The sequence below is a fragment of the Liolophura sinensis genome, chromosome 6 (genome assembly GCF_032854445.1).
Source record: "Liolophura sinensis isolate JHLJ2023 chromosome 6, CUHK_Ljap_v2, whole genome shotgun sequence".
Taxonomy (NCBI): Eukaryota; Metazoa; Mollusca; class Polyplacophora; order Chitonida; family Chitonidae; genus Liolophura; species Liolophura sinensis.
This window is the reverse complement of record NC_088300.1, coordinates 25,081,606-25,108,683: the sequence shown is the minus strand read 5'-3', so window position 1 is coordinate 25,108,683 and position 27,078 is coordinate 25,081,606. Positions and strand designations below refer to the sequence as shown.

General features: G+C 39.3%; 2 protein-coding genes across 4 annotated transcripts in view; one reads left to right on the top strand and one right to left on the bottom strand.

Annotated features, from left to right (window-relative positions):
* The window catches only part of LOC135469102 (baculoviral IAP repeat-containing protein 6-like), a 51,651-nt gene extending 32,257 nt beyond the window's left edge, over positions 1–19,394 (bottom strand). For all 3 annotated transcript variants that reach the window (XM_064747630.1, XM_064747631.1, XM_064747633.1), the window contains exons 1-21: positions 19,211–19,394; positions 17,405–17,586; positions 16,698–16,832; positions 14,769–15,019; positions 14,248–14,376; positions 13,859–13,932; positions 13,405–13,454; positions 12,974–13,069; positions 12,623–12,735; positions 12,093–12,247; positions 10,457–11,836; positions 8,946–9,149; positions 8,225–8,444; positions 7,044–7,587; positions 6,345–6,589; positions 5,579–5,752; positions 4,568–4,693; positions 3,912–4,166; positions 2,716–3,469; positions 1,849–2,187; positions 622–1,415 (exon numbers count right to left, since the gene is read on the bottom strand). In XM_064747630.1, the coding sequence (XP_064603700.1) occupies positions 622–1,415; positions 1,849–2,187; positions 2,716–3,469; positions 3,912–4,166; positions 4,568–4,693; positions 5,579–5,752; positions 6,345–6,589; positions 7,044–7,587; positions 8,225–8,444; positions 8,946–9,149; positions 10,457–11,836; positions 12,093–12,247; positions 12,623–12,735; positions 12,974–13,069; positions 13,405–13,454; positions 13,859–13,932; positions 14,248–14,376; positions 14,769–15,019; positions 16,698–16,832; positions 17,405–17,586; positions 19,211–19,388 (6,398 nt within the window). In that variant the 5' untranslated portion in view covers positions 19,389–19,394. The remainder of the gene's footprint in view (positions 1–621; positions 1,416–1,848; positions 2,188–2,715; positions 3,470–3,911; positions 4,167–4,567; positions 4,694–5,578; positions 5,753–6,344; positions 6,590–7,043; positions 7,588–8,224; positions 8,445–8,945; positions 9,150–10,456; positions 11,837–12,092; positions 12,248–12,622; positions 12,736–12,973; positions 13,070–13,404; positions 13,455–13,858; positions 13,933–14,247; positions 14,377–14,768; positions 15,020–16,697; positions 16,833–17,404; positions 17,587–19,210) is intronic.
* A 195-nt stretch (positions 19,395–19,589) lies between these two features.
* On the top strand, positions 19,590–26,192 carry LOC135466783 (tubulin-folding cofactor B-like). The gene is made up of 7 exons (XM_064744469.1): positions 19,590–19,869; positions 21,190–21,333; positions 21,919–22,012; positions 22,554–22,698; positions 23,461–23,516; positions 24,514–24,586; positions 25,517–26,192. Exons 1-7 carry the CDS (start codon positions 19,750–19,752, stop codon positions 25,635–25,637), a joined length of 753 nt encoding a protein of 250 aa, XP_064600539.1. The 5' UTR covers positions 19,590–19,749; the 3' UTR covers positions 25,638–26,192.
* Positions 26,193–27,078: the final 886 nt, after the last annotated feature.

Genomic DNA, 27,078 nt, shown 5'->3' with positions numbered 1-27,078 from the left:
TAATTTTATCAGTCTACACAGAAAATGCCTCCAGGACATGCCTGAATAAACACCTTGCAAAAAAGGTAGAAGAATTGCAGTAAATTATATTTACTATATTTAAAAAGAACCCTCCAAATATGACTTTGGCTCTTGTAAGTCAGTTCTTTTCAAAAGAAGGGTACTGAAAGTGTGTTATCCCTACATACCATTCATGACATCAATCAGATTCTCTGAAATCATCTGCCTTTCACAAAATGAAGAAGAATGATTTCACTGCCGGTCTTCACTTTCATCTTGTTTTATCAGAATCTTAAAAGATTCCCGTAGATTTTGTCTATATCTCTATCAAATCTTTAAGGAGGCAGTTCTTCTGAGTGAATGCTTTAATACAAAAGTGAAGAGATTTTTGGGATTCCACGTTCACAACTTTAACTCTGTGAAGCACGGTATCTGTTGTTCTAATATAAAAATCAGTTTCAATGTGATTTTTTTATGGGGCAGATTCCTCTAGTTTTGGTTTATGGGCACCATGACAAGAATCAGATTTCACATTGAAAGTAGAGCTGACTAGGTAAGGCTTGTTTTTCAGTGTTTTACCAAAAATTTTACACAAGCAAGTACATGTCAATATGAGCATACCTATCCCGAGGAAACAGTTGAGACTGCTCAGAGTTGAAGAACTCTTGAAGCACATTTCCCAGGAACTCTCCCCACCATGGCTGACTGCCACAGATCCTCACCAGCAGCATTCCTGTGTGTATCTGCATGTGTTTGCCGCCGACAACACACAGATGCCTAAAGAGTGACTCACACACGCCAGGGTTCAGGGCAGAGTATAGTGACGTTGGCAGCTGGGGGTTAGAAAGGGAGACAACTGTCATACCCAGCAGCGTATCCAGCAGTCTCTCAAGCACAAACCTCAGTTTATCTGTGGCAGTTTGCTTGAGCACAGTGGGAAGACTACCATTCGATGCCATGTGGACGGGGTGAATCCCGAATGCCCGCCTCAGTCTATGAATCGCTCTCTGAGCCAGGTTAAACTGTAGCTGGAGCTGTAGACAGTCATGGTAAGCCTGAATCACCATGTTGTCTTCATCATTGTTCTTGTTTGTCTTCTTCAGGAAATACTGGGTGTGGGAGGTGGCATGCTGAGAAGAGTCCAGCCCCCCGAGTAGGTTCTCCAGCCGAGCCTTTGCCAGGCTGTATCGACACTGGATGTCCTCCTGGAGTGACACTAACAACCCTAGTTGAGACAAGAGCTGAGGTTGTTCGTTCACCACTGTGAGGTTCACAGCTGAGCTGGTACTTGGTGCACTAAGATTCTGAGCATAACCATTCCACTCCCAGGGTAGAATGTAGCTGTGGCCATAGAATGTACCAATCGGTATCCGTGATCGAGTGGTACTCCCTCCGTAACGTCCAATGGTTGTTATCTAGGGAAGAGAAATGCAATAGCTACAGTCTCTTATAGATCAACTCTCCACATAACATAATTTGATCAGTCTGTTGAAAAAAGCTAACAATCACTGTTCATTTTATTTTTCAGACTCCTACTAAAAGATCATACAGAAAAAAAACATTTCTTTAAACAACATTCATCTGAAACAATAAGGAGTAAGAATCAGTTAAATCAAACAAAAGGAAAAGTTTTTATGTTACCTTTTGTAACTTTCACCTAAACTTCCATAATATGATACTACAGATACACGTAGCATATTGGAAAGAGTATCTCCAGTAACACACATCAGTGACCATTATTTGAACTAAGAACAACCACTCCTGAAATAGTGTGTAGTTGACAATCCATGATTAACACATCGCCCAATGAGTTCCATGGCTATAAAGCACACAGTCTACTGGACTCACTTTTAGGTATCTGCAGATAGGAGGAGGCATGATGTTGTTCATGATCAAGGACCTCATGCCGATGTCTGAAGCGACCACCAATCTCTGACCATCCACCTCCTCTCCCTGTATCCACACATCTATGGAGAGGGATGCCAGATCCATACAGGCTGGGATGATTAAGTCTGTCAGCAGAATGGGCTTGCCAAAGTCCAGGGTAACAAACCTGCGGGCCCCAGAGTGCATCCTCTCTATGACCAGTACCTGTGGTGGGGGCGTCTGCAGTAGGTTCTGGGTCTGGGTGATGGGCAGAGAAGACTTGGTTGTGGACGGCAGCAGGTCGTATTTGCCAAAGTTACTCTGAAACATTCAGCGTAGGATTGTTATTAGTGCTGTACATTCTGGGTTTAAACGACATTGTGACGTATATATAATTTTATTTATTTATTTTATTGATGTCTAAGAAAAATTCTCCTAAATGACGGCTGTCCAGTATATGGGTAGAGGAAACCAAAGTGCTCGGAGTAAACAACTGACATTCAGCAAAGCAATGACAATGCCTGCTGCCAAGGTGGCGAGACCTAGTTTTGAGAACACGGCCTTACTGGTCAAAGATCTTATAGTCGCTGCCATGCAGCAATCCAACTTTTTAACCATCTCAGCCAGCGAGGACCAGATGCACATGTAATGTTCCAGCAAAATAGTTGCATTTTGCACTCTGAATAGAATATTTTTCTTCTTCATCAAACATTACCAGAATGTGTATGTAATAAAATTTATATGTCTATTTGCTAATAAATGTATGACACAGAAACAAAAACCTGACAATTATACATATTCTGTACTGGAGTGCACATGCAAACATCACAAGAGCAAAGCACGATTTACCTTGGAGCTGCCTTTAGGTAAGGGTGGTTTGCCTGGATCAAGGTCTACAGGCAGCCCATAGGACAAGACCCCTTGTTGCCAGCTCTCATTAGGTGGAGTCACGGGAGGGGTCATGAACAGAGGGGTGGTCTTGGGTGTGGGGGGGAACAGTTCTGAGGTGTAGATGTTTCCCACGCCCACTCCCGAGCCTGATTTTGTTGACTCAGCCAATTTCTGCTCGAGCTTCTGCTTCTGCTGTTGTAGCTTCATCAGCTGATACTGTTGGCTTTGTAACTGTTGTAACTGCTGCTCAGCTGTGGACATGGCTGTGGACAATGACGACAATGCCATGCCTAATGCCGCCCCAGCAGCTCCTCCAGACGACAGGCCTTCCCCAAAGTTTATCGTGCCTGATAACACAGAGGTGTTGGAAGGGTTTGACGTGGGATTGACAGAGAGGACATCCAGCCTCTCCATGCGTGTCCCGTCACTGGTGGAGTGACAGGTGAAATGTAGAGGCTCCACCTCCAGCAGGCCCAACACTGAGTTATTCAGGTACTCGTACTGTGACTTCCCAGAAGATTTGTCAGGCATCGACATGAATAGGTCCCTGAAGTCCACCTCGTCCTGGCCCTGACTGACAGTGCTGGCTGAGGCGGAGTTTGTCACACAGCCACCCACCACTGAGGCATAGGATGAGGAGGTTACTCTGACTGTAGGGGGAGGGTCTGTGTCAAACAAATCCACTTCAAAGGGATGACCATACAATCCATATCTACAACACAATATAGTGCATGTACATATACATATGAAATGATAGATGTTCTTTGACAATAAATATAAGCATGGTTGTTTTCTGAGCAATTGGTATGAATTACAAATAAGCATGATCAGTTAAGATAAGCACTTGCAAAATTTGGAGATTTACATTGCTGTCTTTAAGACTCTTACCACTCCCTGCAGCATAAAAGAATACATACAAACTCCTTCAGGAAATAAATCCATCAACCTAAAACTGCATGCCTTCAATACACTTATTCTCAGCATATGGATGATACAAATAAACTCTGGTGTAAAGTGGTTTCACTTAAACATCTATTGAAAGAATGATCATTACAACCATCTACATGATTCTATATATTTCTTAGCTTTTTTAAGGTACAACTAAAGATTTGGCTAGTGTAATCAGAGGACACAGAATGATGTCTAAAAAGTACCTTGTTTTCAACAGTGAGTGGGCTGGGTTTGTCCTCTCACTGTACTGCTTGGCCACACAGGTCAGCATGTCCACACACTTCTCGGCCACACTGCCAACATTCATACACTTTGCACGGTTCAGCAGAGTGAAGTACCACTTCAGCCCTCCAGCAGAGTACGAGTAGGGTAACAAAGGGAGGCTATCCAACAGTGAATTCAGCAGGACATAACTGAAGGTTGGAGCCAGATCTGGGTCTGTGCAGTTTTTACTATATCTGAAAGACAGACAAATACAAACTAACAACACCTACGCAAACAAGCACTTAGCATTTCTTTGAGATTAGATACTGATTTGTTTGATTGAGGTTTAATACCTTTTAGTATTAGCTCAAACAATCAATGGTGTTAGTGGTTTCTCAGGGAGTCGACAAAAAAAAAAAAAAAAAAAGAATCCACAGCAACCAATTTCATCAAAAAACTTAATCTGGTTAGAGGCTGGAAGATAAGTCTTATGCTGGGTGTGAAAACTGGCTTCAACTTAATGATGAGATGACAAAACAATGATATAAAATGAGGCAAAACTCTTCTTTCCTTTGCCAATATAATATGTTCACAGTTCTCTGGAAAGATTTGTCCTGAGCATCGTTTTACAATGGATATCTCATGCTACACTTACTCAATACACAGTGCTATGAGCCGAGCACATTTGTGAGCGGTGGCCCGTGTCCCTGAGATAAAACATGCCTTGACCAGTTCAGTGAGACTTTGTTGTATTAACAGCACTACACACTTCCTCTTGTCTCTGAAAACAAACAATACAAATAATTTTTTGATGTTTTTCATTTGTGCTTCCTTTCCCTGATAAACTTTGGATAAATAGATTTTTTTTGTTTTTTTTTTGATTGGTGTTTTACGCCGTACTCAAGAATATTTCACTTATACGACGGTGGCCAGCATTATGGTGGGTGGAAACTGGGCACAGCCTGGGGAAAACCCACGACCATCCGCAGGTTGCTAGCAGACCTTCCCACGTACGGCCGGAGAGGAAGCCAGCATGAGCTGGTCTTGAACTCACAGCAACCGCATTGGTGAGAGGCTTCTGGGTTACTACGCTGCGCTAGCGCGCTAACCGACTGAGCCACGGAGGCCCCTGGATCAATAGAAACATTTCATATAAACAACAACTATTAATTAGAAATTTTTTTTTTAACCAAAACATGTATTTGATTTGTATGTAATACATTCTTTACTTGATAAATGTAAGGTTAACAGTAACCTGATTTCAAAAAATACCCACAGCAAATTCTGAATTTCAAAACTCCGCAAAATTACAGAAAAATGCAAAATACAAGTACATTATACTTATTTTTTTCCTAAACTCTGTCACTATCCTGTTTGTCAAAGTCATTCATGAAGCCTGACACTTATTAGATTCAAACTTTAAAATTATTTTCAAGAAATAGTAACTACATAGGATACATGTGAATATAGTAAAACTTTGAGTCACTATTTAAGTAAAATTTAAGTAAAAATCATTTTCTTATCTATTTTGTTTTATCTTTGTATTTTACTGTTTGTCCAGAGCAACGACTGAAGTTAAGAATATCAGTAGCTTCATCTGAAATAAATAGTAATTACAAATCCTCTTGTGTACATTTTTTTGTTTGATGTATCGCTGTGAGCGTACCGTTTGTCTGGGTCATTCATCTGTATGGAGGTGATCCAGCTGAGGATGTCTAGGGCCAGGTTCTGACAGTGGTCCCAGCTGGTGGTCACTTCCATGCTCTGGTCCTGAGCACACGCCACCCCGAGCAAGCGCTCCTGGAACGAGGCCAGCTCCAGCATTGCACATCGCTGTAACCTGACAACACAAACATCGAGTGTTAGTGACAGTGTGCTAAAGACAGAATGCACCCAATGTAAAACAATGGAAGCAAGCACATGCCATGTTTACAGGAGAACCACTTAGTAAACTTGGCAAGAAAAGAGAAGAAAACCAATAAATCTTGCCCTGAGGTGAAATACACTAATACAGAGGCTACCTCTACCTGAGCACAGCATAACATCTGAACAATCACAATACATGTAACTTAACCACTACAAATAACCTAAATGCCCAAAAGAAGTCTTCAACCACCCTTTAAACCTAGATACTGAGCACTGAAACATTAGATTCCAGCTGTATGAATGACATACTAAACTCTTACATTTGAGACATTGAAAAACATGGACCACATTTATAATAAACATTTGTACCAGCAAGGTGGCAGGCAACAATCCAGATCGTGCAGATTCAGCTGAGGCTTTCAGCCAGGAGGTTTGTCAGACAAATGGTAAAAGGTGGTGGTTTATGCGCAGCACTTCTGTTTCCTTTGTTCAGGTGAAACAGTCTTAAGTATAGCGTTTCACACTAATGACATAAATAACCATTCAGAAGTGAGTCTTGTCCTTACCGCTCTTTTGGCACATTTGACTTCTTGCACTTTCTCACAGTCACCGAGATCTCCTGGATGAAGTCACAACCCTTGAGGTTCTCCAGCTTAGCCTTGGGCGCTGTAGCAGCCAGTCTCTCCATGGCACTCAGCCCAGAACCATTGTATGGAATGTTCTCAAACAAAGCCTTGATTGTCTTTGATTTCTGCTTCTCATTAGCACCGGAATGACTGTTACCAGCCACGGAGGATTTCTTCTTGCTCTCCTGAGGTGGGGAAAAAAGAGGGTAACATGAATTTTACCTGACTTTATGTCCTTTATAGATGACATGTCAATGGTAAGGTAAAAGAATAAAAAAAATTTCTTTTTCAAAATCATGCGTGAACATGTCTAGCATTTCAGTAACATGCAAATCTATTATTACTTAATATTAAGGGGTAGCTGGAAGACTGATTTTAGATATATAATCTGAAAAATATAAAAATTGTCTCACACCACGTCATCCTGTGAAACATTTTAACAACCTTGCCACTAAAGACACTTGTGCCTTTGCAATGTTTTGATGGCAAACTTGATACTTATTACTCATTCATTGCAAGAGAAAAAGGTCAATTCAGCTTGGATCGAAGTGTTCATTGCACCGAACATGCATGATTCTTCAGTAATTTCAAAAAATGCATTTAGTACTTCATTTAGCCTAATGCATTTACGTATCTTACCCGGACTACTTTCGGCTTTTCCTCCTTCTCAGAGTTCTTGGAAGCCAGGGCCTTAATATGGACGAGAAAAGATCGTGGTTTACAACTGAAGAGCTGTGGGCTGGTAAGGGAGATAATTCCGCTGGTGCAGGACAAGTCAAGGCAGGAGCCGATATCAACTGGTCCACAGAGGATCTCCGCATTATGCATCTCCAAGAAAGCTGGATCTAAAACATTATTCACCGCGGCAGGTTCTTGTTTGTCTGACTTTGACTGTGGGTTGAAGCCATGGTTAAGAATGCCATTGAAACCAACTGCCTCATCGACGTCTGCAGTGGGCAGACTGGTGTTGGATGACACGCTATTGCTGTCCTGAGAGGCTGCCGATGAGCTGGACACCGTGCCTGTCTGTCGGCCAATGTTACTAATGTTCTGTTTGAGCAGAGTGACTTCCACTTTAGGTGGGCTCATACACATGGAGTGTAAGGAGAACTTGACATCTACATGACCTACATAACATGGGCGTGGGAGGACCAGTTCAAACAGGTGTTCATCCCAGGTGTTGCTGAAGAGAATGGTGAAAAAATGATAAGAAACTTGCAACAATTACAGTTTTACAGATTTCAGTGTTAAAGCTATTTCACTCCCTGAGGCATGTTAAAGACAGAGCATTCCACCAAATTTGTGTTATTTATGACAGTTTAATCATTTACTACACTCTTTGAAATAAGAGGTTAAGGAAATAATGGTTCATTATGTATCACAAGGCATTACTATAACTTGTACTATCACATACTAAACTAGAAGTGTCCTCCACATACTGCCAAATCTTGAAGGTGAACTTATATATGGTACATGAAGACAATCTTCTGTTTATACCACTACTTCCAGCCCCCCTCTCCTCCCCCCAATAAAGCAAAAAAAAATTTTAAAAAAGCTGTGCATTCATAAATTGTCCAGTGGATTTAATCAAAATCTGGCAATCATTATGAATCTTTTTGTACAGAGTTACACTTCATCACAAATGTCTTCACTGTTCTTCCATATGTATATTACAGTTCAGCTACCCTAAAATAATTATTTACACATGAATTAAACGTTATCTTATAACCAAAACATGTATCATGTGTTCTTTCAAGATGTGCAAAGAGGTACGTGTAACTAGCTGAGGAAATGGAAGCATGACACAACACTGTCAATACCTGTCTGTCTGAAGTTTCCAGGTCCTGGTGTGCTGAGTTGCCTCCCCCTGATGCTGCAAATGCTGTGGGGTGGCGCCGTTGCTGCTGCTCTTGCTGTATTTCTGCCCAGCATGGTGGTACAGTTGCACTAAACCTTGGCATAAGGTTTTCAACTGTATCAAGTCATGAAGCTGCATCAGTGACTCTGTTGTTAGAGGTTGTTTAGCAAGAATATCAGACCCTGTAGATAAAAACGTCAAAATGTAAGGTAATTTCCAGGAAAGAAATGGAAACTAAAATGATGGAAGCTGACAAAACAGAATGATAGAGTCAGATAAAAAGTAATCTCATCACAATAAAATAGTCTAAAATTAGGAAACATTTCACAAGATAAAAATCTTTTTCTGGTTGTAATTTTGTGTTTTTAAGTAAAAATATTTTCTCAGGAACAGACAAATGTTCTAACAAAAATTATGATACCGTTGAGTTTTATAGATATGTTAAATTCGAAACTACACGTATATTATTTCTACAATAAAAAAATATTTCTGAAATATTCATTTTCAAGAAGTGTCATGTTGAAACAGCCTCCTGATGTGCAGCCAATGTCACAGCAGGAGTCTGATGTAGACATGCGACCTCAGCACTAATAGTCCAATGCATTTAAAGCACTCAGTATATGTACATATTCACGTATTGTCAAATGAATAATGAGCAAACAATGGTTACATTGATAACTTGCCTGATGGTGACTTGTGTGGCGTTTGATCACCTTGGTCTTCCCCTTTACCCGTCACATCTGAACCATCAATCACCACAGTCTGTGGCAATCTGCTGTGGTTAGATGTGACTGCGTTGTCCTGCTCGGAGAAGTCAGGATTGTGCTGGGATATCTGGTAGAAATGAAGCTTCCCCCCTGAACTAGATGCACACAGACGTTCCATACCTAGAAAACAAGATGCACATGAGAATAGATGTTCACGATATAAATGAGCTGACAATGTGGATAGCTTTGTAATTTTGACAGCTAAAGTGGCCTTCAAACATTACAAGGCACCAGGCTTTATTAAGTGTCAAGACTCAGATAAGCTATGGAATATTCTTTGAGAAAAAAGTAATTCATCTTTAAGTGAATGCAAAGCTATTTCCATGAAAAATGTAAAACCTAATTTATGGTGACTGGCTATCAGTTGATTTATTTTAAAACCGAAACTTACAGAGTATAATGCCTATGCTTAAAACATGCATTTGTATTCTTTGTTTTATCGTGTGCAACATATAAAGAGATGCAACATTTGTAACAGAGGCTAGCATAAAAAAAAAAAATTTGGAATGACAGTACATGTACCTGTATTTGAAAAAGAAATGAATATCATTACCCAAATATCTTACAAAGGTGGTCCACAATCTGAACATTTCCTTCGCTTTCATTTCTCACATACTCGTTCATCGAAAGACTCTTTGCTAAATCTAATTCATTTATTTATTTATTTGATGTTTTACACCATACTCAAGAATATTTCACTTATACGACAGTGGCCAGCATTCTGGTGGGAGGAAACCCACGACCATCCGCAGGTTGCTGCCTGACCTTCCAACGTACGGCCGAAGAGGAAGCCAGCTGGACATGAACTCACACCGACTGCACGGGTGAAAGGCTCCTGAGTCATTACGCTGCGCTAGCACGCTAACCAACTGAGCCACAGAGGCTCCCTACTAAATCTAATGTATATTGGGGAAAGCCCTTTGATCCACTTACTAAGACCCAACTTTTTTACACCAAAATCTACCAAGTGTTCCCTGTATTTATTAACAAGACACCAGATGATTTTAACAGTACTGTTTCTTGGGTTAAATCCTCAATGAACATTACTTACATACCATGACAGTATCCTAGCAGAATGTTAATGTACTTAAAGCCTTATCTCAGCTGCTATACCAAAGACATCAGGCACGATGACAAACTCAGTCCCAGTGCACTGGCAGTACTCAGACAGCCTTGACTGAACTCTTAAATCCCGTATTTAGGTTGTCGACTTTCATCTGGCATATGGAAAGTCAAGACAGAACACATGCATGTCTCCACAAAATGTGGTGGCCACCCCAGCAAAGTGTACACTTGGGCTCACTGCATAACATTTTGTACGCACACACACTATACACTAATGTTATTCTAGAAGGTCTTTAAATGACAAATGCATGACACATTTCCATCATAAAAGATAGCCACTTGTTTTTCATTAAAACACAAACCTGAGCAGTAGGTAAGAGACACAAACTTATCCCCTTCCATTGGAGAAATTTTCCCACAAACAGTCAAATTGGATAGGTTGATGATCTGCACATTGCCTGCTGCTGTGGTCACAGCCACTTGTCCAGCACACGTACTCTGCGACTGGCCTAGTACTGAGGAACTCTGAGCCTCTGTGGGCGTCTCTTCCTCCTCGGACTGAAGACTGAACTCAAGGGGGAGCGTCAGAATACTTGTCACTGCATCTCCCACATTGTCAATCTCCCGAATGGCTGAGGGTGTCTCTTCCAGCCCCAGAAATTCCCCTATCACTTTAAGCTTGTAGATAAGAATATAGCCCCCTTTAGGAGCAGGGCTAGTTTTCCTTGTCCCTGCCCCTGAGGCTTCAGTATCCACCTCTGGTGGGCTCTCAGACTGTTTTCCCCCTCTGTCAGACTGCTGAACATTAATGTCCAGGGCCTCTTTGGGGACCAGAGTCACAATAACACTACAGTTATCCACAGTAGGTATAATAGCATTGATTACTAATGACTCACACTGGCAGCAGCTTGGCAACTCCACACACTGTAACATGCTATACCCTTTCAGTACTGTCACAGGCTTGCTTTCTACGTTCAACGGTGATTCTGGGTGAAACTCTTTGGCATTCTCCATTTTCCCCTCTGGAATCCCATTCACTAACGAGTGAGTCAATTTCTGAGAGTCTGACACAGAGTTTGAAAATGTGGTTTTCCCTGGAGGAGGTGTGATACCTACAATCTGAATATCAGGGTCTATATCCGACTCGTAGATCGGGTCAAGTGGACCCCAATCATCTTTTATTGGGCAGTTATGCAGGGGAAGCACATTGCTCGCACTGGTCAATGCCTTCAGCGGGTATTCCCCAGAACAACTGCTTCCTTTGACTCGTGACTCCTCGGGCCGAATTGGAACAACTAATAAATAAGGGATAAATGAAGATATTTCTGCTGTACAATCTTGCAAGGACTCCTGAGAGTCTGTGATAATCTGAGGAGGCTCATCAGTGCTAACAACCTCATTCACTTTGTTCATGAGCTGGACGTCCGTTCTCATGTCGTCCTGCCTGTTTTCTGAGTCGTCAGAGTCTGTGAACAGAAACTTGCCCGTCCTCAAGGAAACACCACACAAGAGGCTAGGGCAGGGGGTTGAACTGACTGAGCTTCCTTTCACTGGTGAGGAAGCTGAGCCTGAGCTAGATGTGGATGTAGCAGAGGGGGATGCTGAGGGTGAAGATGATGTCTGGGCTGTCGCAAGGTTATCAGCAGCCTGTTCAAGTTTCTCCAGCTTCTGTTTGTCCACAATACACAGAGAGTGTACTCTCACATCCTGAGAAGGCCGGGTTCTCCTCTGTGGTCGGCTCTCTGTAATCACAACCAGGTTTTACATGTACTATCACGATCAGGCCAAGAAACTAGCTTTGGTCCACAAGGAATCTACTTTCACAACAAATCAAAATTTAAGTAAAATGGACAAACTAGATTCACATTTGCTTTGAGACAGACTGCACCAAAATCATAGCAATCTTACCTGTAATTGGTTAACAGTACCGAATGTACTTCAAATAATTTAACATTATCTGAAAGTCATAACTATAATTGAATGATTTTAGCAATGTACCTTTAGCTGGATCATGATGTAAGGGGATTTCCTGGATGCAGTTGGTAAGGGTAGATGTTGACAAGCTGACTGGTGGGCAGTCCATCCCTGGAGTGACACGGGATTCCCCTTCTTCCACAGGCTCTGGTGTGGAGGGTGAGGGTGATTTCTGCAGACTGATAACACAGAAGGAAAAAAGAGGTTCCCTTAGTGAAACTCATTAGGCCTACAAGGTTTTTGACAGGAGATAAATTTGTCAATTATATCTGAAATGAAGTATGTTGTACAAGGGTCTTTGGCTGCTGATAGGCACTAAGGAATACATGTAGTTTTTAGAAAAATTTAGTGGCAAAAAAGTGCGATTACCCTAACTCTTCAACCTACTCAATTGCCTCAGTGACCAACTTTATGAAAGGTCATTTTCATAATAATTATATGCGGAAATATAAATGAAAAAAGTGGTTGAAAAGGTTGAAGATTTACAGTAAATATATAATACACAGCAGTTGACCAAATCTGACAAGAGTAATTAAAATGGTGGCATGTTATACCTCCTGGCTCCATCAGCGGGTTTACTACCAGATGCCTCTTCTTTATCTCTCTGTAAGCCAGTCTTCAGTGCAATGACACTGTCTGATGGCTCTATGTTGAACTGACAGTGTTTCTGAAAGATGAAAGAAAGAACACCTCAGTACAGATTTAAAACTATTCACATAGATCAACATTAATTTGTTTGCTTTTTGAAGTAGTCACAGAATGATGATCTTTTTGGAGTAGTCACAGAAATGATGATCTTTTTAATAAAATGTGGCATTAATAAATTTCCATAACATACAAATCCTGACATGTACACATTTATGTGTATTTTAATATTTTAAACAGAGACAGAGATGATTCCTTACCTTCAGAATATGCCCAATGCTCCATACCACAACATTTCCATTCAGTGTAGAAGTGGCTAAATAATTCTCACTGTTGGTTGGGCTCAAACATTCAATCTGAAAAGTAATAAATAAATCACAAATTTACTGCCAAATCTTCTTCACCAGGTTCTCTCTTTACAGTGTTTATTTTCATGTCCAATGATGATGAAATGGTTATCATAAATGTATGTAAGTAGATTTTTAAATTATCCATACACTCTACATTCAAAATTACCAACATCAATGAAAGTACTGGGTTGTACATGTGCCCAAGCAATAAAATTAAATTATAAATATAACCTTCCTTTCCATAACACCATCGAGAGCATTTAGATCAATAAAATTACCAACTGTCACAATGTGTACAGTGAAATGCGGACAGTACAAACAGCACGAGACACGAAGCTTACCTTGTCTGAGTAATCACCATGAAAGCAGGCTGGTTGAGTGGCATGAGTCACTACAGGCAGATAAACAAATCAGAACATACACAATGTTACATGTACAATGAGAATAATGCTGGTACTTAGTTTTTGTACATATCTTCATACTGTTATCATTATTGTGGTCTGGTTTAAACAAGTTCTTGCCATGATATAGCTGCAATATTGCTGAAGTAGCATTAAGCCATTCATTCATATGATTATCACCATTGAAATTTCGGAATATTCACCTGGATTTCTCCAATAAAATACTTTTCTTATCCAAAAATAAATAAATAAAAATAGTGAAAAGAGTAATATTTTAAAGCAGGGCATGTTTAGTCTGAATACACCTACATTCTTGCACATATACAGACATCATCACATCAAACTACACTGTACATGTACCCTCATGAGTGCCGATTTATTCGTGCATACATACCAGACAGAGGGACATTCTGTGTGTACTCTCCCTTCACAAAGGGACAAGATGGAGAATGTCTCTCATGTTCAGACCTGAAGAAAGAACAGAAATTAGAATACAGTTACAGTCGCACCAGTACAAGCTAGACTTGGGTATGTAACCTCCATAGTCAAAAGCCAATAAGCTGCAGCAATAATGGCCGTAATTCAATATGCAACTCCATTTTAATTTTTTTTTTAAAATAATTTATTTGACTGGTGTGAGTTGAACTCTCAGTGGCCACATTGGTGAGTGGTTCCTGTGTCATTATGCTGCCATAGCTAGCTAACCACTGAAGTGTCTGATTTCCTGCTTCCTGATGTAGCTACCTGCAATAGGCACAGCAAACTTTATGTGAGAGGTCTTACCAGGGTTCATCTGTGGGTTCCCAGCACACCAAACACACATTACAGGTAAAACACATAGCTCTGTCATCCCCTAAGGAGTTAGGCTGATGGTAGAAGCCAGCCTGGGCCATGGGCTCAGGTAATGCCCACCTGCAATAGAAGAAATAAAATCACACAAAACTTCAAGCACAAAAGAACAACATTTAAATATGAGTAAACTTTTCCACTAAATTTTACTGGAAACATGTTTTTCATTTAAGTGGATTATTTTTCATGTAACAATGTAACAATAATATGATTTCAAATTATTAAAACAACACACCTTGTATACTCACTACTGCACGTCAGGTTCATTATTCATTTAATTGACCATTATTTAACCAAGAATTTTTCACTTATGTAATGGTTTTATGGGTGGAGGAAACCCGCGTGCCTGGCTTGATTACTTCTTAAAGGCTGAAGATAAGTCATACACAGACAATTGTGTCTGCAGCAAAAATGTTGACAATAACAAACACAAACAGAATATCTATTCAGCATACTTGTAATTCATGTGCGGCCATTTCCCAAAAGTAGCTCTCCTCGCAGCCTCACTGAACATGAGAGAGCGGTCAACGTTTCCGCCACTGATGTCTGGGAGGGTGGATGGGAGGAGATAACTCAGCCTGTCATTGACTGCAGAGGCGACAGAAAGCCCTGGGCTGTGGTGATGGAGTCGCTTCATCTCCATCACTAGACTTCCACAGACTGATTTGAGGGCACAGTGTGGTAACATCAAAGTCACTGTAGCCCACTGAAAAAAAAAGAAACAAATAAATTTATAAGGTAAAGCACTATAGTCATTAGTTTCTATCCCCAATACATCAATGTCACTGTAACCCAATGAAAGAGAAGGACATGAGGATCATTATACATAGGTAAAACACTGTACTGGTTCAGCTCTTTTCTAGATACACACAAAAGGAAAACAAAATCTGACACAGATGACTTCATCAACACTAAGGGACTTGTTGCGCATTAGTTTCTTTGGCCCATAAAATCACTTTTTGTGATTCTGCATTCCTGGCTACAATTCAGATGCCTTTGAAAAGACAGCAATCTTACTACCAGAATGAAAAATTCTGTAGCAGTACTTTTTGCTGCAGCAAGCAAATCGGAGTTAAAGTCATTTGTCACAAAAGTCTGTAGCAGTTGTTGGCCAGGAGTTAATTCCAGAACGCTGTTTCTGACTTAAAAGTCAACTTGAAATACTATCTTGGAGTAAATATTTGTGCCCAAGATATTAAAGCCTTGACCACCTCATAAAAAATTTTTGACTTCAGTTAGATTTATGAAATCACCTCCTCAATATAAATAAGATTTTAAACATTAATCCTAGGATCAGATGACCAAAGTCAGCTAGAGGTACATGCAATGCCTCCACAGATTTTGCACTTCTCCAGTCCATCACGCAAATACACATGCATAAACATCTTTCCATTGATTTTAATGCTTAAGCAGTTAAATAGGATTCTTACATGTTTACATGTAGTGGTATCCACATTCGAATTACCCTCCCAGTCTTATATATTACATATATGTAGGTGTAAATAGAGGATATGTAATGGGTGACCCGAGTGACTCAAATTTATTACACAAGAGTAGTAGTTTTCATTTGCTTCGAGCCTCAACAAATGAAAACTACTTCTGGAGTTTAATAAATTTGATATCGAGGGTCACAAATTTCATATCGTATTTATCCCATAAATGTCTAATTGTAAATTTATAGCAGGAAAAATCATTATGATTTAAACTTTTCGGAAATTGCACTGACGTCCAATAGCGTAGTGATATAACACATATAGGTTAAGTGAAGCGTCATCGGTAAATGACAAGTACATGGTGGAGTATAATATAGTACAAAAGAAATTATTTACATAACGACTTTTTTATACCAAAGACATGTCAAAACTTTGCTTTATACAATATATCGTTAAACACGTTAATATTTATGAGAAGAATATTACATTTTACTACATAAAGAATTACTGTCTAAAAATAGACAAATTTTATGTGCACTGAGTACACGTCATGCAACTTTAAAGTAAAAACAACTGACAATTTAACTTAACGAAGGTTGAACAAGCAAAACAGTCTACAGAATTGTAATGGCTAATTGGAATTTAGGCATCAGCTAGTGTTCTTTTGAAGATTTGGATGAGGATTCAATAACACAAACACGTCGACAGTCAGCCATGTTGACATTTGCAGACGCCAAGAAAAAGTTGAAAAAAAAGTAGTGCCACTACAGCAGAGTTGTAACTTTTGATTGGTCGATTGGATGAACGAAAAGATATAAGGACCAATCAAACTGTTGGAATTTATATTACACGTGGTGCATATCAAAATGATATGTCATGCCTTTTTTACCAGGAAAAATGCACATTTATGGGAATAAAGCTGTGTACAAAATCCTATGCCAATAAACTTACTTTTGCTGTTTTATGATTTCCCTTTGTTGCTTCTTGGGCAGCATCTATTCCTTTCTCTAATTCTTTTAACACTTCTTCTATATAATCCACACCTGGAAGTTCACTATTCACCAATGATTTGAACAGGTGAGTGGCCTACAAAGTAAACAAAGAGATTCAATACTTATTCATAAACTTTTTAAACACTACTTTGGGCTATACACGTACAGGCACCTTCACACTGTACACATCAGCCACACTCAAGACAACTTGTATATCCCTCTGTGAAATAAACATGATTAACATACATGTATATTAACAGAATACAAATGTTGTTTACACATTACTTAGCTCATAGTAAACTAGTTTTGTGGTCACTGGCCACTTTTTTATTTTTTTTTTGTTCACCATTTCACGTCAGTACTGTGAGAAATAAAACAAACTGAAGGAACTAGGTTCTGAACTCATTATTTAAGTGTGTTGTGATAATGTTGACAGTGAAAGAGATTCAAGGTACTTCGATAGAATATATGGAAGATTGGATAACTTGCATCTGATAGCATGCAAGAACTTTGTTCAAATTTCTATACAGAATGAATGAAACATTAAGGCATACTATGGTGATTACATATGGAAAGTATTTTATTTCAATGATGTAAACCACTATAAAACCCAAGTGGTATGAAATGCAATTAAATTCTTACACCTGTAATTTGGACCTGCCTTACCTCAGCCAATGGTAACTCCACACATACAGGGGCCTCTGTTTTCGTGATAGATGCCTGTAGAGCTGTGTCCAGGAGCATCACACCACTCAGGTCTTTTCTCACCCCCACCCTGTGCTCATCCCAAAACACTAGTCTGTCCCTCACTGGCAGGTACATGCAGTGGATGGCATCTGACTTGCATGCTATGGGGCAAATATTAAAAAATTAATAATTTGCAAGTTTTGTTGTCTTTTATTGTTTTTAAAACATCAGGGAATATATGTAGCAGTACATATCTTATTATCTAGAAGTCTGTAAATAATATATGAAGAAGAGAAATGCTTGTTGTCGGACATGCATACTAAGCCAATATATATTGCATTTCACCTTAAGTACAGCCTTTTTTCAATACACACATTCGTCTTGATTCATTCACCTCATGGAAAGAGCTTTTTATGAAGTTTGATTAATTCCTGATCAGAAAAAGTCATGGCATCAAAAGTATAATTTAAAAGCCTTTACATGCTTCTGAAAATGCACTTTCACATGAAAAAACAGCAGAAATACAGTACGTTTATGTTGACAATACGTTTCTTGGCTAAAATTAACACCAGATTCCTTCATCAGGCAAGAGAGAAAACAGTGATGGCGCACAGCTGATCACGGCGTCACCAGCACAAAGCCTGGGACTTAATTTATGTTTGAAACTGGTGCCACATCACATGCCACATGGTGATATTTTGAATGACATTTATCTGCCCATCTCTGATCAGATATGACTGCTCATCAGGTCACATTAGAAAGTGACAAAGTCACATAAACAATTATCTGATCTCACCCTAAACCTGTCAGTATTAAAATTTATCCATTAAAAGTATCCATCCCGTTGGATAGACGTTATAGTTAATGCATAAAAGTTTTACTTAAATCACATTTAACGCTTGCAGATAATGGCAAATGAACTTAGAATAAATTACACTACAACACCACCTCTGCAGGCCTAATATTGACACCCTTTTCATTTCTGGCTCTATTTTACTTTTAACATCAGTGTTAAACCACATAAATGATAAGCAAAAACATGTAAACTATTCTGACAGCCTAGACAAAAAGTTGTATGCGACAGGAAAATTTAGCCATTTTTCAGAATATGAAAGTATGTTGCCAAATAAGGAAATGTGCTATTCTTAAAGCTAGAGGGAAGTTAATTCATAGTGATCTAATAGGGCTAGATCTGCAATTGGTTGGTTGCAGATTTCATAAACATATAAATTAAAATATAAACACAGTATCTAGTTAAGTATGTAACATATAACATCAATGGTAACTTTATGTAATCCATGATAACATATATAATGAGAATTAGAGATGATCTGACATTTCTTCTGTTTGGGGATGGGCAATGAGAAAAAAAAAATTAGCAAACAAAACATGGCTTCAGTGAGTAAACAAATACAGAGGTCCGTGTGTAAACTTGTGGTAACTGCGTGTTAATACTTCTACCTGTTTACTTTCATAAAACTGCCAGCTGTCAGATTACACAACTGATTACCCGGATGTTTCAATGCCCTCAAGAACGCTACTATCAATGTACTACAACAACACAACAAATAGATCTTGTAAACACTCTTGACCATTATGACAGTCGCATCTTTTTTATTAAGCAGCGTGGAAACTAAAGAAGAAATCGACTAGAAGAATACGTATTCTATGTTTTCGTACGACTGCGATGTTTGTAAAATATGCGACGGTAACAACAGACGACAAAAAAATCCCCACATAGAGTTCCGGGCAGAGTAACGAGTGCCCGGTGATCACCTTGCCTACCTGATAAATTTGACTTCTGCAGAAGCGACCCAGACGTTACATCGATGACTTTCAAAGCCGGTTCTTTTGTTACAACTATTATCGTGTTCAGAGATGAGTGGTACGTCACCGAGGCGGTGGGTTCCCCAACGGATATGCACCCGTCTTCCCCCACGAACCACTCTTCGGTGGCCGCCATCTTTACTCGCTCAGAGCTTCGCAACTCTCGTGACATCACAGGTTATTTTAGGAAGTGAAAGTAGCTTTTGAAATATGTGTTATTATGATAACTAGATTTTCTTCAAATAAACTAATATCCAAATTTTCGGCCTGTCCTATAGGCTCTTTACTCAGGATAATCACAGAAAGCTGGCATGATCAGTACGTCACGTGACACATGGAGCGAGATTTGCAATGAAATTCCGTATGGACAATGCAGACGAATTTATAACACGCTGATTTTATCTGCGCGACGCGTTGAGTCATCCACCTGTATCTTTTTTGTAGATTTTGTGTCGGTCGTATGGGCTTAAAAACAGGTTAAATTAAACGTAAACATCATGACGGAGGAATACTCTGTGATTACACAGGCATTAGTCCACGTTACAGTGACTAGTTCTGTGAACAGTTTCGGCAGCGAAAGGAGGTTCCCGAAAGATCTTACCATTGCTAATTTGAAGGTTCGAGGGAATTTGCCATCGTAGTTGCACTTATTTTTGTTCAAGATGTTTGTTGGGCAGTCAGGCTGTAGTTGTAAACGTGTTTTGAAAATTAACAATCAGTCTTGATGTTAACTACGGACAGGGTTAACTACAGAAGCGCGAATCTGTTGCTTGTCACAGATGGCCTTGCTACTGTTTTTACCTAGTGCTACATAATTATCTCCAAAGCCTGTGTCATTCCAATGGTAACCCATTTCAGTTAGCTACATAACTTGTAGAGTGAAGAGAATGGGATGTTTTTTTTTTTTGTTCTTTGCATTATTTAGGCCCAGTACATTTTATGTGAATTTTGACAATTGACAGCTTTGACGACATAAGGTCATGAGAAATTTCAAATCATTGACCTCATACTAGTAAAATAAAATTATCAAAACACTGTTGAATGGACAATTAACCATGTGGAAAAGGCATACCTTAATTCTTAGATGAAGTACTGCACACAACTTTAGAGACAAGAAACTTATACAACTTACATCTGTCCTTATGGGAGGGGGCCTCCGCAGCTCAGTTGGTCAGCACACTAGCACAGTGTAATGATCCAGGAGCCTCTCACCAATGCGGTCGCTGTGAGTTCAAGTCGGCTCATGCTGGCTTCCTCTCCATCCATAAGTGAGAAGGTCTGCCAGCAACCTGCGGATGGTCATGGGTTTTCCCTGAGCTCTGCCCGGTTTCCTCCCATCATACTGCTGGCTGCCATTGTACAAGTGAAAAGTGGAGTGCGGCGTAAAACACCAATCAAATAAATAAAAAAATCTATCATTATGGTCACAGAGAATTAGGACAATGCACTGGAATACGTGGCTTGTGTGTGTTTATTGAGCAGTGTGTGTGTGTGGAGTAACTCCAAAAGTTTTACTCTACAATGAATGGATGTGCAGTCAGGTGTGACAGCCTGTACAGAGTTGAAGTTTCATTTTGCTACACTGGGACACAATTGCGCCCAATTCTGAACCAGCTTGAAAAGTAATCTTTTACTTACCAAAGATCAGTGGATTACCTGGGACACTCCTGTGTCCACCAGTTATAAAATTGACTGCCACCCTATTCATGTAATTGAAAATTCTTGAGTATTGTGTTAAAAGAAATCAAGTAACTGCAAAAATTACAAACGTAATTACAAACAGGAATAAACTACATGTGTAACTTTCTGTTTATTTTTTTTTTAACTGACACCTCCCCCCCCCCCACCTCACACACACACACACACACACATATCTCTCCCCATCCCCCACTCGTAGTACCTTTAAGTTTAAATGATATACTGTTGTGTTCTCACAGGGAAAATTGGAACTGCTAACTGGGTCATCAACAGGCTCAATGAAACTTGAGTTGTACACTAAAGACAACAAACTGATCTGTGAACTGGACAATGATAATGCTATGTTTGGATCATATCCTGTAGAGGATGGCATGAGATTACATGTAAGCCATTTTTTGATTGAGGGGTTAAGGAGAAAAGAAGAACTGCAGGTTTTCTTGATTTTTTTTTCTGAGACTGATGTGTTTGTAGTACTGTGTAAGTAGTAAATTTAAGCCTTGTAGGCAAGTTCAGATAAGAAAAAACATCGAGTAGTGTATTCAAAACGTAATGATATTCTAAATATCTTCATAAAAGAATGCACAATTGCAATTTATATATGTCATTTTTATTTTGGTTTGATATTTTTTTTCTGTTCTAGATTTTGTTATATTTGTTTAGCTCACTTGAGAAAGATTGTTGCTTATGAAAGTAGACAGCCCACTATTGTAAAAAATTGTAAAACCAAAGACTCCGAAGCTGAAAAGTAATGTGGCCCAGGATAATATGTCATTAGGACATTTGAGTTGTGAGAAGAGTCTTGACAAATTGATTTCTGATGTGTGAGAAAGTGAGCCCTAGCCCTTATGCTGAAGAATGACTATTTAACAGATTCCCAGATTATTTCTTTATTTAATTCGGGGTCAGCACTGCTATTCACCATGATCTTTTAAATACAGAGATTTTTGTGTAAACATATATGTTGAAAGGTGGTTGATTCATCACTGCGCACTGGGGAATTTGAAGATGTGTCAAAAGTAGAAAAGTTTGAACTGACTGCAGAGGAGTATGACCAAAGAACAGGTGAAGCATAAACTGGTGATGAACTTCACTTTTCATCACAGATGTATAATTATTTGATAACTCCAAAGTTTACATTAGTTTTTTCAATGGCCTATATCCATGTCATGTGCAAGTATTTTCATGGTGAATCATGATTTCGTATATGCTTCTTGTACCCTGGCAGGGAATAAAGTGCAGCTAACTGTACATTTTTTAAAATGTGTGAACTTGTGTAATTAAAATAAGAGTAACAGAACATGTGGCTGCCCAATGCCCATAGTCAGCAAAAGAAATCCACATTTCTTGGATATAATGTCATGTATGTTAGAAAGAGTTACCTCTCTTCTTTGACTTATTTCCCTCGATTATATATGAATATGACCTCAAAACCTTCTCAATCCGACTGATGAACATTGAATATTTTTAAATTATATATATTTTTATAACATTTTGAAATAAAGAAGCTAAGAATTGCTTAATTGTAACAGTAATTATGATGTTTATATGTACTGCAAAAACCTTATCTTAAGTTGAATGATAAGTCATTGTGTCTTTGTTATAGATTCTGTGAAAGCATTTAAAGAGCGAAATAAACTAGGACGGTTCAGAGAAGTTGATCCTGAAGAACAAAAGAGGTTGGATGAAGAAAAGGCACAGAAAGAGGAAAAGGAAAAGAAGTTAGCTGAGAGTATCAGAGTTGGAGACAGGTTAGATTCATGAGGAATTGAAGTACAAAATATAACATACATACACAAAGGATACATGAAGAAGCACTATAAAACAAAGAGTACAGTTTTAAGGAAAATAAAAAAAGATATGCCAAAAAGCTGAGACAAAGGTTTTCATTTTCAGGTATATTCTATATTTATAAACCCCTGTGGTTTATGCATAATTCCATCAGTAGCTGGGAGTATTAGGGAATAACATCAATGGACATACTTGGACTGCAGGACCAGCTTAACAAAGTTGTGTCAACAGCTATCACCACTGATGTCACCACAGCAGGCTGCTTAATTTCCAGACCAACCACGCTCCATGGACTCCTTGATCAGCGTGCCAGCGTGGTACAATGACCCTTTTCATGAGCCTTTCACCAATGCAGTCGCTGTGGGTTCAAGTCCAGCTCAAACTGGCTTTCTCTTGGCCTGTATGTGGGAAGGTCTGTCAACAGCCTGCAGATGGTCGTGGGTTTCCTCCAGATTCTGCTGGGTTTCCTCCCATCATAATTCTGGCCACCTCCATATAAATGTATTCTTGAGTACGGTGTAAAATACCAATCAAAAAGGCAAGTAAATTGTAGAGCAAGTGAAGAGAGAAAATTCCCTGTTCGAGAATGGGTTGACATATATTTAATATGTTTATGTGACCGTAGTGAGATTTAACTCCCGTATACTACAGCATTGGGTCATCATCATTAATAACTAATCATTAATCCATGATGCAACCAGTGGTAATCCTTGTATTCCTAGGTGTGAGGTGGCTGTTCCAGGCCAGATGTCAAGAAGAGGAACTGTTAAATATGTTGGTGAGTGTCCGCATATTGAGCTTGAAGGAAAAGACAACAGATAAGGAATACATTTTGCCCAGAACAAGGCCAACCCTGCAATTTTCTAAAATATAAGCTACAGAATTTTTCTGAGGTTTAAAATATTTAGATTTCATGTCAAGGGGCAACATGATCTGTGTTGTTCCATCATTTCATTGCTCCAGGGAGAAACTATCTGTTTGTTTCTCTTTTGTGATATTGTGTAGCATGCATTTATTACTCGTCAGTTTTCCAGGAAATGAGTGTTTGTTAGATTGGGACTAATATCAATGTCCCTGTCCCGACATACTATCAGTGGTGCCTCATTGCAATGCCATTCCGAAGCCACTAGACACAACACTGACACTTACGCTGAGCGCCAATTCAGGTGGTACTAAGGCTACAGATATTAAAGTCTTTAGTATGACAGGACACAGGATTGAACTCCAAATTTGCTGCTTACAAGACAGAACCTTCATCTGCTGACTGCACCACCACAGCCTGAAGTAAAAATATCATATGTGATACTGTGCACGTGGGCCAGCTGTAAAGTTTTGTCAGGTTGCAATAAAGTCCTGATTTTGCAACACAGATGTTAAAGCAGGACACACCAAGTCAGCAGTATAAATGTCTCCCTGCATTGTCAGATCAGAGAGTGGGCCCTGAGCACTCAATATCACTGTCTACATTAACCTCTACAGTACTGTTATCAGTTTATGTTGTTCAGGAGGTTTAATAAGGATAACACTCTGTTCTTGCTAACCCATTAAATTTTTATGTAGTATCATATGAGTGAAATATCCCATCATGTATAAAGCTGAAATACAATATGAGCAGAATAGGCAGCCCTTTGTATTCAGCCAGCACACCTCTTGAAACTTGCTAATGTTCTTGCTGAAAATGTGACATGAGCATTGAAGGCTGACAATGAAATCTCCTTCTGTACACCAGATGTAAGTGAATAAATAAATTTATTTATTGTTCTTTCCCTTAACAGGACTGACTGATTTTCAGCCAGGTTACTGGGTGGGTGTACAGTATGATGAGCCGACAGGAAAGAATGATGGAAGGTACAGTTATCTCATATCTCTTGTTAGGAGCTTAATACACACATTGTGGTATGCAGTGGAATGAATTTGTCTGAAGCACTGTTCTTATGGCAGCTAATCAGCCCCTGACCATTGAGGTCATAAGGTCAAGTTCAGCTATCAGCTTTTGATAAGGTCAGAAGGTTTACATATATGGCAAAAGGTGGATATTTACTGAGCCAGGCAGTCACAGGTTTCCACCATCTATATACCTGACTGTCACTGTACACTGTACATGAACAAATTCTTGAGTGTGGCTTTAAACACCAATAAAGAAAATAAATTTGTAAGGGAAAATTTATTTCTGAGTTGTTCCTTAGTGATGACTACTTTGCCTAAGCTAAAAGTTCAATTTCGTTGGAGCAGTCAAAATTTTTTACCTGGCCTCCCTTATACCAAATTTTCAGTAGTCAGTCAAGCTCATAGGGGCCTCCATGGCCTGGTGGTTAGCATGGTTAGTCCAGCTCATGCTCTCATCCTCTCCGATTGTATGTGGAAAGGTCTTTCAGCATCCTGCAGATGGTTGTGGGGATCTTTTCGGGTTTTTTCCACCATAATGCTGGCCGTTGTGGTGTAAATGAAATATTCTTGAGGGGGAAGTAAAGAGTGTAGAACACAAATCAAATAAAATAGACATCCTAGTATTTAAAATGATGGATGTTTTGGAATTAATTCAAATATATATATATATATATATATATATATAAGCGCAGCATCCATGTTGAGAGATATTGGTGACTCAGTGACTGACTGGCACTTTTTGGGGTATTTTATTTTGATGGGAGGTTTTAAACCAAAGTCATAGGCCACTGTATTCCATGTTTTATAGTACGTTTTGAAACAGTAAACAAAGTAATATCTCATACTCTAATGTCTCTGTATGCTGAAAATTCCACCTGTGTCTCCTTGCAGTGTCAAGGGAAAACGGTACTTTGAGTGTCCACCAAAGTATGGAGGTTTTGTGAAACCAGGGACAGTTACAGTGGGCGATTTCCCTGAAGAGGACTTAATGTTAAGTGATGATGAAATGTGAAAGCAAACTTACTAATGCTTTATCTTCTCGAAATTCACGTTGCTCAGCTGGGACAGTTTCAGTCATCGTATGCCTTTATTGTTAAGCATAAGTGCTCACCTCACATATATCATTTCATTTATGTTAATGTGTATATGCGCTGTCAGTGAGTATCTTAGCTCTTAATCTGCTCTGTGTGATATGTGGCAAACAGAGAAGGAAATGTTCGTGATAGACTCATTGTGCACAGTTTTGAAGTTTGTAAATCTGGAAAGACCATGAAGCTCTTTGTGTCCATTCTCCTAATGGTGTGGGGCCTCCGTGGCTCAGTTGGTTAGCGCGCTAGCACAGCGTAATGACCCAGGAGTCTCTCACCAATGCGGTCGCTGTGAGTTCAAGTCCAGCTTATGCTGGCTTTCTCTCCGGCTGTATGTGGGAAGGTCTGTCAGCTACCTGCGGATGGTCGTGGGTTTCCCCCGGGTTCTGCCTGGTTTCCACCCACCATAATGCTGGCCGCCGTCGTATAAGTGAAATATTCTTGAGTACGGCGTAAAACACCAATCAAAAAAAAAAAAAAAAAAAAAAAAAATCTCCTAATGGTGAAAAAAGACATTGTTCATTGGTTGATAATACTAACAGAGGAAGACTGTGAATGGGTAAAAAATTCAGCTTTCATGCTTGAGCATTTACACATGTACTTCTACAAATTGGGGCTTTTTGAAATTGCATCTAATTTTTTACCTATAAAATACGATTTTAAGTGCTAAATTCAAAGAACAAATCCTATTTTCTGGTACTTTGACATCAATGATTTTTTAAATTATTTATTTGTTTGTTTGTTTTTTGTTTTTTTTGGATATACATGTACATTACCAAGAGCACAAATAAATCTTTTCAGTTTAATGTAAATGAGCATATAGTCTTGGCGGAGGTCTCTGGCTGGAGCCCTGCTCTCAAAGGTTCAACCTAGTGGTTAGCGCAGAACAGTGACCCAGGAGATTCTGATCAATCCAATGGCTGTGAGTTCAAAACCAGCTCCTGCTGGCTTCCTCTCCGGTCATACATGTACATGGGAAGGCCTGAGAGCTACCTGCAGATGGCAGTGGGCTTGCCCAGAGGCTCTGATAAGTTTCCTCCCATGATAACGCTGGTTGCTGTTGTTTAATGAAAATATCCCTGAGCACAACATAAAACCTCAGTGAAATAAACAAATAAATCAATGGTTCTTGTGTGGCTTTAGGTCAGGAAGCTTGTCTGGTATTAATTCATGGCTATGGATGTGAACCCTGAACCCTCTTGTAAAGGGTAATGTTCTTGAGTACAATGTTTAAACACCTATCAAGTACATAAAATATGGCAGTTATTTACTACTTTTAGAGTTTCAAAATACGTCTGAAAGCAGCTGACAGTAGTATGTGAGGAGAAAGTTTCATCACATCTAATATTCTCACCATTCTTATTT

Excerpts from the sequence above, each read along its gene's own strand:
- LOC135466783 (XM_064744469.1), top strand. The coding sequence starts at position 19,750 with ATGACGGAGGAATACTCTGTGATTACACAGGCATTAGTCCACGTTACA. Across the intron at positions 22,699-23,460 it reads AGTATCAGAGTTGGAGACAG|GTGTGAGGTGGCTGTTCCAG; the intron begins GTTAGATTCATG and ends TTGTATTCCTAG. Across the intron at positions 23,517-24,513 it reads AGGAACTGTTAAATATGTTG|GACTGACTGATTTTCAGCCA; the intron begins GTGAGTGTCCGC and ends TTCCCTTAACAG.